Below are 10,605 nucleotides of genomic sequence, written 5' to 3' on the forward strand. Positions count from 1 at the left end.
CTTGCCAGGGAAGCGCTTATTCCACTGAGCTGTCTCCCCGGCCCCTCCTGAATTATATCTCTATAGAGCTGAGTTGCTCAGCCTGGGTGTGAAGTCCTGGTCCACCTGCCTCAGCCTTCCAGAGTGCTGGGCTCATAGGTAGGAGCTACCACATCTGGTTGATGTACTACAAATCAAGTTTGTGAAAGTTTTTAGAATGGTAAATTAAGTATTCACTTCAAAAAGTCCCCAGGTGCATTAGCCCCTAGTAACAGTCACTTAATCATTTCAAGATTTCAAACCAGACATTGATTTCTCTCTAGCAAGAGTTCTAGATGTCAGTTTCTTTCCACATAAGTTTATTTTGTCCACATTGATCTTCTGTTTTTTATAGCTAGCCCTATCACCAATCTAAGTTAGGTCTTCTGGATAACTTCCTTGAACCTTTATACCAGGAGTTAGGTACAAATGGAATAAAAGAGTGGATTTTCTAAACCTTTGGCCTACCTGTCTATATTATTTCAACATTCACTTTGCATTTTCTATTACAGAGATGGGTTTTTTCTTAAACTTCACGAATCAGCATCTCTAATTTTTTAAGGAAAGAAAGGTTCATTTAGTTTACAGGTTATGGTGGTTTTGGTCCATCTTCAGCCGGCTACAAGGCAGAGTGGCACGTGGCAGAGGGGCAAACAGAGAGGACGCAGTGTCTCTTAACTTTCAGCTTTTCTTCTGCAGTTTCTATACCTTTGTTGGCCTTCATAGAACGAGTTTGGGCCTTGTTTTGTATTAGGCTTTAGCGCAAGGGAATGCTGTGGTTGATTTGATCTATCCAGACCACTAAAACTTTTTTCATATCAGTAAGAAGCCTGTGTGACTTGTCATTTATATTTTTACTGGCATAGCACTTTCAGTTTCCATCAAGAGTTTTTCTTCTGTATTTACAAGTCGGCTAATTATTTGGCACAACAGGTCTAGCTTTCAGTGTATCAGGACTTCCAGTGTGCCCACCTCACTAGGCTTAATTATTTCTAGCTTTTTTTTGAGACAAAGTCTTGCTCTGTAGCTGTAACTCACAGTGCTGTTTTGCCTCACCCTCTCAGGTGCTGAGATTTCTCCATGCTTGGCTGTTTCTAGCTTTTGATATAAAGTGAGGGGACTCTTCCTCTCACTTGAACACTTAGAGGCCGCTGTATAGTATATAGTTGCCCTAAGTGCAGTATCATGTGTCAGGAAATAGGAAGGTCCCAGGAGAGAGAAAGAAATGGGGCACTAGCTTGTCAATGGAGGAGTTAGAACACGTGCTGTACTTACTGATCAAATTGTCTTACATGGGTAGTCTGACACTCTGAAGCAATTATGGTAGGAAGATCAACAATCACTGATAGATGACCGTAACAGAGACTGTGACATAGACATGCAGAGTGAGCACGGGCTGTTGGAAAATTGTTGCCGATAGACTGAATCCATGCAGGGTCGCCACAGATCTATTTGTTAGAAACTCAGTGTCTGCTAAGTGCAATTAAAAAAAAAAAAAAGTATGCCTGTAGTATTGATTTTGTGTGTGGAGGAGGAAATTAGGTACAAATGGAATAAAAAAGTGGATTTTTCTAAACCTTTGGCCTTCCCGTCTATTATTTGGACATTCCTATCCACAGACTACCATCACTATCTTCTCAATTAAAAGAGGCAGGCTGGGATGTAGCTCAGTGTTTGAGCATTTATGTAGTATGCATGAGTTCCTGGACTTGATCCCCAGCACTGCAAAGATTAATTAAAGGAATTTGCTGGTATACTGCAGAAGTGCAGTCCCGTCCAGGCATTTTGTATATGAAAGTTGGTGACTGGCTCCAACTAAGGCATTGTATCCTGATAAGTGTGTTTTGCTTAGTACTTCGTTGAATACTGGGACCTATAAGGATAGTTGCTACCTGTTCTTTGAAGGAGATAAGGGGGCTCCTTGACACAGGAGGGAGTGTACACGATGAAGGTAACTGCTCATTGTCTCTTCGTTTCTAGTCCATGACACTGAAAGAAGCCATCAAGTCTTCACTTATCATCCTCAAGCAAGTAATGGAGGAGAAGCTGAATGCAACCAACATAGAGGTATTTTTCTGCTTCTTTGCTTTTTTATATAATTCCCATTGGGGAAAATTGAGTCAGTCTGAAAAGATCACGTCTTACATGCTTAGTTCTTACCTTACTGATAGCATTTGAACAGGAAACAACTTAAGTGAAATGGTGATAGCAGAAGCCAGAATTCAGTGAATTACAGAGTGAAAGGGAGATGAAGTCAAGAGTCTGCTGTTGGGCCGAGGAGATGGCTTGGTGGAATAAGCGCTTCCCTAACAAGTGCAAGGGTCTGAGTTCAATCCCCAGTTCCACAAAAAAAAAAAAAAAAAAAAAAGAGTCTGCTGTTGTCTCCACATCAGTCAGTGTGAATAGTAGACAACACTGAGGAAAAGGAGGGTTTTTTTAAAAAATTAGGATTTTTGTCTATATATATATCTTTTAATTTATTTGGTTTAGGGTCTTGCTATGCAGCTCAGACTCATAGTGATCCTCCTGTCACAGCCTCCCAGCACTGGGATTACAGGCATGTGCCACCGCGCCCTGTTTCAGTGGCTGGCTTGGTGCCCAGGGCCGGCATGGCGTGCGTATCGGGAATTGAACCCGGGTCCTTGCACTTGCCAGGCAGGTGCGGGAGGGGACGCTTCTCTAATAGCAGTAAGAACAGATTGCTGCATGACCATGGAAGTCAGACCAGTGCATCCGAAGAGCATCCTGGAACCAGTGATTTCTGGAGCGGGAGCAGAAAAGCTGTTCCAGAAAGGAGAACAGCATTTGCGGGACTCAGAAATACAAAATGACTTGGTGTTTAATAAGGAACTCTGCAGGTCTCACTTGACTCCTGGGCGTGTTGTACATGTAAGGTAGAGCAGTTGCAAGAGACGAGACTGGAGGGGCACGGGTGCATCCTCAGTATCGCATTCATAGTCCTACGTGTTGATAGAGCGAAGGAAAGTAATGGTGTGGGGAGCTGTGAGGACGGATTGGGAGCAATGGCCTGTGTGTGTTTGGCGATTACTAGGTCATCTGCTGAGCATGAGGGAATACAACAGTGAAATTAAACAGAACAGGAAACATCATTTGGGCAAAGGGAACATCAAGATAAGTGAAAGGATTACCAGGCCACATTAAAATACTTCCTGAGACTGGAATCACAAGATAAATAATTCCCATAAATCAGGATAAGCCAGGCATGGTAGCGTATGCCTGTAATCCCTAGTCTGGGAGGCTATGGCAGGAGGAGCCCAAATTCCATGCCAGCCATGGCAGGTTAGAATTTAGCAAGACTGTCTCAAAAGAAAGGTTGCGGGAGGCTAGGGAGATGGCTCAGTGGAATAAGCACTTCCCTGGCAAGCGCAAGGGCCTCAGTTCAATCCCCGGTTCCTCAAAAAAAAAAAAAAAAGGAAAGGTTGGGGAAATAGCTGAGTGGGAGGGCCCTGGGTTCAATTCTTAATACCGTGAAAATGGAAAGGGAGGGATAAAAGGATTGTGTTCCTGTAATTCCAGTTGAGGGGCTCAGGGTAAGGGTCACAAGATGTACACCAGCCTGGGCTACTCAGTGAGACCTTGTCTGAAGTTAGCAAAACAGAAACAAAAACATGAGGGCCAGCCAAATAGTTCAGCAGATTAAAGCACCTGCTTAGGCAGACGCAGGGGCCAGGGGTTTGATCCCCTGGCCTGCTGTGCCGGCCCCACCCCCGGGTTGTGCTGAGACAGCAGTTGAGACTGGGTGTGGTGGCACATGCCTGTAATCCCAGGTCTTGGGAGGCTGTAAACAGGTGGATCATTATGAGTCTGATCTAGTAGTGAGACCCTGAACACCCTGTAGACCCTTCCCTGAAAATACAAAAAAAAAAAAACCCCACAAAAACCATAGGCCAGGGATGAGGTTCAGGGTCATCAATCAAGACCCTGAGGTCAGTCCCTGGTATGCCCCAACATACACACCCTCCCACACATACACACATACAGAGTCAGGATAGGGGTTCTTGGAGGCATGGTATATATGTGTATTTTCTTCATTTTAAAAATTGAAACACGAACCAGGCCGGAACTGGTACCTTAGTAATTATCAACCAGCTTTTACCACGGTATTTGTTGGCCCTACTCATGAGGAAATGGATGGTAAGATTCAACTGTGATAGGGATTGGCTAAGATCAGAAGTCGGGGAATGTTGTTGGCAAGTGCATCACCAAGACAACCAGGTTCATAGGACGCTGTGCAAGGTGCAAAACCGGACAGGGAGGGACTGGCCTAAAAGTGAGGAGTCGGAGAGGGGCTGTCGGTCAGTGATGGTGAACCTTCTGGAGATGGTGCCCACGCACAACCCAGGACCCATGTATTTATCACAAAGTGCCAGCACTGCAGTTAAGCTGGAATAGTGAGGTTTTCATTAAAAACAAAAACAGACCCTCATATATTAACATCTTTTAAGAGAAAAATCCCACACGTGCCATAGGTTCAGCAGCATTGGTGTAGGTGATTGGCCTGCCCTTGAGCAGTAGTACATGGCAGGGCCTAATGGGCTTCCTCAGTGGAAAATTTTACGAGTACCCTTTTTATCAAAGACCTGAAAATACTTCCCCTTGACAGTCTCTATAATGAGATGAAAAATATATAACGTTCCACTTGTAACTCTTAGGGATTTGTTAGGACCTTTAGTACTGTTGTTTTCTTTGGTACTGACCAAAGTAAGGTCTTGGCATTTTGTTAACATTCTCTCCTTGCCACCTCAGAGGAGTTCAAACATAGCTCTGGATTTCACAGGAAAGGCCGAGGCCTCTTTGGTTCATGGGAAACTGCAAAGATATTCTGAAGTTCATTTAGTTTCAGAACCTGTATCATGGTGTTACTTTGAAAGAGCACCTGGCCTGTGTCGCCCACACTCCAGCACTGGCCACCTTCGCCTCCTTGGCTGTCACATTCCCCACCTCACAAAGGGGGCCCAAGACTGCTCCACCAGTGCTGTAAACCACGGTTTCCAAACCAGTCTGTTCCTACGTCTTTGGAAATGAAGCCAGGAGAGTTAACTTTTAAAGCTCCTGCGGTGGTTGTGATGGTCTGAGGAGGATGGGCAGCCCCTTCCTCCCGTCTGCTTTAGGCCTTCACTCCTGCCAGTCATCCCCTGGATCTCCAGTGTCTCTGCCAGCTGCTTCCCCCAGAAAAGACAATTGGCCAATTTGTACCTTTCTTTAAAAAAACAAAATGGGCTGGGGAGATGGCTCAGTAGAATAAGCACTTGCCTGGCAAGTGCAAGGGTCTGAGTTCAATCCCAGGTTCCACCCAAAAAAAAAAATAATAATAATTAATAAATAAATAAGCAAAAAATAAAGACTGTACCTTCACTTAAAAATGTCTTAGTATGTTTAATTTTAAATTATGAAAAAGTGAGAAAACATTTAAAACTAAGCTTAATAGCCAGCAGCACCTGTTCCTCAGCACCTAAAATACATGGGACTATGATTAGCAGAGATGATAGAAAACCTGTCATATCTAATTTTAGATAGATGTGAACTAACCATCTTTTGACCCACGTTTTTTGTTTTGATAGATTATAATCTGATAATAGGTTATAACCATTACTTAACACTGATAACTTCAGTCCCAACTGATTTCCTATGCCAGTGTTAATACAATGTTTTCATGGCCAGTTCTTTTATAAAACAAAACAAACCTTTTTCTTAGACTGCCACACAATTTTAGAGAGAATGTAATAATAGCTAACAGCTGTTTGGTACCTACTATATTCTAGGCACTATTCTAAGCATTCTGCCTACTTTTAACATTTAATCCTAAGCACTCTGAGGAAAGGTACTATTAAATAAGGAAATAGAGTAACAGAGGCCAAACAACCAGAGACCACACAGACAGGCTCAACTTGGAAGTGCTTAAGTGTGCTGTTTATTATTCATTTATTTATCTGCCACATGTGCTGGGGTTGAACTCAGGACTTCAGGGATGTTAAGTAAGGACTATCACAGCTACATCTTCAGCCCTTTAAATGTATTTTTAAAGGAATCTTTAATAGGAAAAAAGTACTGATTTCTTGTAGTTTGTTGCTGTTTTTATGTTCCTGGTTGAAGTAACTTCAAGAAGTAACAATGGTGCCAGGCATTTGATCAACTATTATATGGTGGGTTAACCTTAAAATAGAAATTTTGGTCAAGAAGAATTTTTATTTTGGAGTCGGAGCTATTTTAGGGACCTGCTGCCTGGAAAGGATATCCCAGGGACAGCAGATCCCTTAGTTCCTAAAGAACAGCTGTGTCACCACCACACTGCTCCTGACCATGTGAAGGCCATCAGCATGAACCTGGTTTATTAACCCCTGTTTTCTTTCCAGCTAGCTACGGTGCAACCTGGCCAGAATTTCCACATGTTCACAAAGGAAGAACTTGAAGAGGTTATCAAGGACATTTAAGGAAGAGTGATCCTCAGAACTTCTCTGGGACAGTTTTTGTTCTCCTGATTATCCTTAAATTTTATTTCCAGCTCTTGTTCCTTGGAGAATCTCCAGTGTATGTGCATTTTTTTATGATGTCTGTACATAAAGGCAGTTCTGAAATTAAAAAAAAATTGAAAAATTTTTGTTAATGGTTGGTCTGTACCCTTATAATACAGTTGTTTGAAATGTTTCTGTCAGGGAGAAAAGGATAGAGGTATGACTATCTCTATATCTGTCAGAGTATCTGTTCTAAAATTATTTTAGTGGCTGTCTTTAATACCATCAACTCTAGCCGTGAATTCCTAGGTTTGGTAAAAACTCAGACTAGCAAAGCTCCTCCCAGTGTTTAGCATATGTTAATCCCAGTGTAAATCCATTTCAGTCCTCTGCAGCTGTTTTTGTATGTGCGTTCGGGTGTGTGTGCATGCATGTGTTATTGGAGTTGAATTCAGGACTCTGGTACTAAGCTACATTGTCTATTCTTTTATGTATTTTTAAGTTTTGAAATGGTCTCCAGTACCCAGAATGGGCTTGAACTTTCAGTCTTGCAGAATTATTCTGCTCTATAGGCTGCTGCTTATAGATGAGTTACAGCTAATTGACCATCAGAAGAACATGTTTGCCCCACATCCCCAAAACTTGATGGGTTGGCATATACCACTTAAAATGTTAAATAGTTTTTGTGTCTTGATGGACATTTTGAAAAGAGATTTCCCTATTCATGAAGCTTAGAACTATAAAAAAATTTCATGATCTTGGCCTCATTGGCAATCAGTCATAAATCTGGGCCATATCAGCAAGAGATTTTTAAAAATGTAGAAGCTTATATCAGGCTCTGAGTGTACTATGAACTTCTCTTGTTAGACCTGCCCCCGTATGATTGGCTGTGAATGAGACTCAAAAATGAGCCTAAGTATTGCTACTTAATGGGTGAAGAATTTAAGGTTGTAGAGCCACAGACTTACTGCCTAGTTCCCGATTACCAGGTTTTGAGTAGAAGGGAAACCTCAGAGATTTGAAATGTTTATAACATGGCTAATTATATGTGGGTGACGCAGAATTGGTTGTAATTCACCAGTGAGGACCCCAAAATTGCTGAGTTCTGTGTATTGTCCTCATTAGGAACTCTAATAGTAAATACTACTAGACTGATAGGAAGTTCATACTGTGATGCAGAATAAAACAATTTGTGCTTATACGTATTTGGAAACTACAATGATGGGAAGCAAATGGAAGGAATTTTGTCTTAGACACACACAGATAAGGAAGGTAGAGAAAGAGGATATATTATCTCCATTGTTCCAGAGACTAGAGCTTTTAATCCTATTATCACATATAATGTTGACTGATACTCGTTTTTAGTCATCATCACTATTTTGTCCTAATAGAAAATACTTGAAAAAGCCTACCTCAACTTCTGTTTAACACTTATTGAGCACCTACTTTCTGTGTGCCACATAATGAATTAGGTATTGGAAATGCAAATGTGAACAAACACTGGCCTTTATACGATCAGTTGAGCCATACAATACAGTGTTTCCTTTGAACACTAGGTTAATGCAGAAATGGACAAAACACAAGGTGCTTCAGAGAAAGGTGAGCTGAGCCTTTGGATCCCATTATATAGGAAAAACACATACTAAGGCAAACTCTTAGCCCAGCTCTCTGAGCCTTAGCTGATAAGCTATAGGGTGTAACAGAAAAGAGTAAATTTTTTACCTTCTGTAATTATAACGTGCAATCTTCAGAGAACTTTGATTTTCTGTAAAATATTAAAAGCAATAGTTTTGTGGTATGTAATTTGTTTTTATATTAATCTGCTATACATTTGGCTTAAAGCAGTTTTCAGTAATAAAATATATTTACGTATTTTAATTCTGCAAGTAAGTTAAGATCTTATGTGGAGTAATTTGCAAAGAACTGGCACTGCAACTTGTATTTTGTACCTGTCTTTGGATACAAGTGAAAGAGTACAAGCAGTCAGTCATTCATTTTCTCAGTGCCAAATGCAAGTAACCATGTCCCCAGCAATGATGCAGTTTGAGGAGACATCCCTACGCATATAACTCAAAAGCAACACTGAAAAGTGAGGATTATACAGCTAAAAAGGATATTTGGTAATTTCTCCAGGAGATGGCACTGGTGAGTTGACTTCCTTTCCCACAGTAAGACAATAGACCATTCATCTTTGTGTCACCCAAACAAAGAAATACTCCTTTATACCCCTTTGTCCCCCCAGCTAATCACATGCTTCTGGACCTGACTTGTCTTATGATCAACTTCATAGTTGGAACAGATTTTTTTTTAAATGTGTATTTTAAAGAATAACCTGACACAGTACAGAGTAACACATTGCTCACTAGTTTTCACCAGCTTTGTCTTGTCCAGTAGCTGAGAACTTAAAGGACTGTTCTGGAAATTTTACTGTCCTGCCCAGAACTTTTCATTTCTCCCATCTTACTCTCCTTGTTTTTTGGGGGGAAAAAATACAAATTTGTAAAGCTTTTTGTTTGCAAGTTGTGTGACCTGGATTTTGATGTAAATACTGGATTAGATACACTGCACCATTTTAATCTACACCATTCTATTTTATATTTTCTTTATATTCTTTGGGTTTAATATCAGTTTACAGTTCAAAGAGATTTTCAGTTTTACCTTTCAATAACACTTTACATATTTTCTTTTGGAGTGGTGGGTGGCATGCAGGACACATGTTATGCAAGTGCTGTTGCACATATATCCTCCGACTTTTCCTTTTTTTAAAACTGAGACAGGGTCTCACTGCGTTGCCCAGGCTGTCCTCAAACTTTCCATCCTTCTGCCTCAGCCTCCCCAGTAGATGAGACAGGGTGTCACCAACCTCAGCTATTGGTTACGTTTTCTACTCAACAACTTCGGCCAATGGGAAAGGATGGAGTAAGGTTAAGGATTCAAAACTGGTTTTACCTGTACTGCATGTTCTAGAAGTTGTGTGCGAAGCTTCTGCAGCAAAGGAAATAGTGCAGCAGGGACATTATTGGAGGCAGGGTGCTAATTCAGGAGACATCGATATGAAAACCAAACTTGGGCAAAGCACGCACTGCAGGGTTGAGACGCTTCGGTAAAGATAAAAATGCGTCTACGAAAGCATCACGTATAACTTAGGCACTAATTCTACAGCCCCCTTTTACTTGCCCCTAATGCCCAAGCCACGTTTGAATTTCAAGAAAAGTCATAAATTAATTTCTCCCCTGGCCTACCTCCCTGCAGAAGAGGGCAAACGTGTTGGGCAGACTTTTCTTCAGGCTTGTATGAGTCACGGGTGTCCCGGTGTCTACCTGCCTCGGTAGGCTCTGCCCCACGCCAGTTCGCGTTCCCCTGCTTGGCACACAGACGGCTGCTTCAGCAGACAATGGGTACCCGCTCCCGGGAGCCGGGTTTAAAAACCTGAAGCACCGGTTCGTTCTTGAGGAAGCTCCTTTTCCAGCTGAGCGAGTTCAAGGAATTCCCTGAGGAGATTTTTCCGGCGCTGTCTCAGACAGGAATTTTAGGCGGTGGGGGAGAGGGTGCCAGAAAACAGCGAGGGGGTCCTGAGGCCTCGGAGCCGTGGGCTTCGAGGGAAGGTGGGGGAAACCACCCAGCCAACTCCGGAGCCCGGCCTCGCAGCCGCCGCGCTGGGGTGGGGAATGACCTCAGCGGTCTCCGCCGCCTTCCAACCAATCAGTCCCGCGGCTTGGCATCCGAATCCGAGACCCCCGAAGCCGGAGGCGACGCGAGCCAATGGGAAGTGGGCTGGGGAAGACGGACAGGCGGCTGACCAATGGGGGCGGAGAGGCCTGGCTGCGCACATCCAAGGAGCGCAGCGCTCGGGCTCGGGGGTGTGGCGCGGCGGGGGCGGCGGGCGCGCCGGGTGGCAGGTGTCAGCGGCGTCGGCGTTCGGCGACTATGGAGCGGCCACGGGGAGCTGCGGACGGCCTCTCGCGCCAGCCCCACGGCCTCGGCCTTCTTCTGCTGCTTCTGCAGCTACTGCAGGCGGCGACCCTCGGCCAGGACCGGCTGGACGCGCCGCCACCGCCCTCGGCGCGGCCGCAGCACTGGCCCGGCCCCGTCGGGGTGAGCTGGGGGCTGCGCG

The 10,605-nt window shown here is 43.5% G+C and overlaps 1 protein-coding gene across 1 annotated transcript in view; it reads left to right on the top strand.

Moving 5' to 3' along the window:
- Positions 1-6,634, top strand: part of Psma5 (proteasome subunit alpha 5) — a 20,149-nt gene extending 13,515 nt beyond the window's left edge. The window contains exons 8-9 of the mRNA XM_004636929.3: positions 1,999-2,085; positions 6,393-6,634. Of these exons, the coding sequence (XP_004636986.1) occupies positions 1,999-2,085; positions 6,393-6,470 (165 nt within the window). The 3' untranslated portion in view covers positions 6,471-6,634. The remainder of the gene's footprint in view (positions 1-1,998; positions 2,086-6,392) is intronic.
- The last annotated feature ends 3,971 nt before the right edge of the window (positions 6,635-10,605 follow it).

This window comes from Octodon degus, unplaced genomic scaffold (genome assembly GCF_000260255.1).
Source record: "Octodon degus isolate 3935 unplaced genomic scaffold, OctDeg1.0 scaffold00084, whole genome shotgun sequence".
NCBI classification, from domain to species: domain Eukaryota; kingdom Metazoa; phylum Chordata; class Mammalia; order Rodentia; family Octodontidae; genus Octodon; species Octodon degus.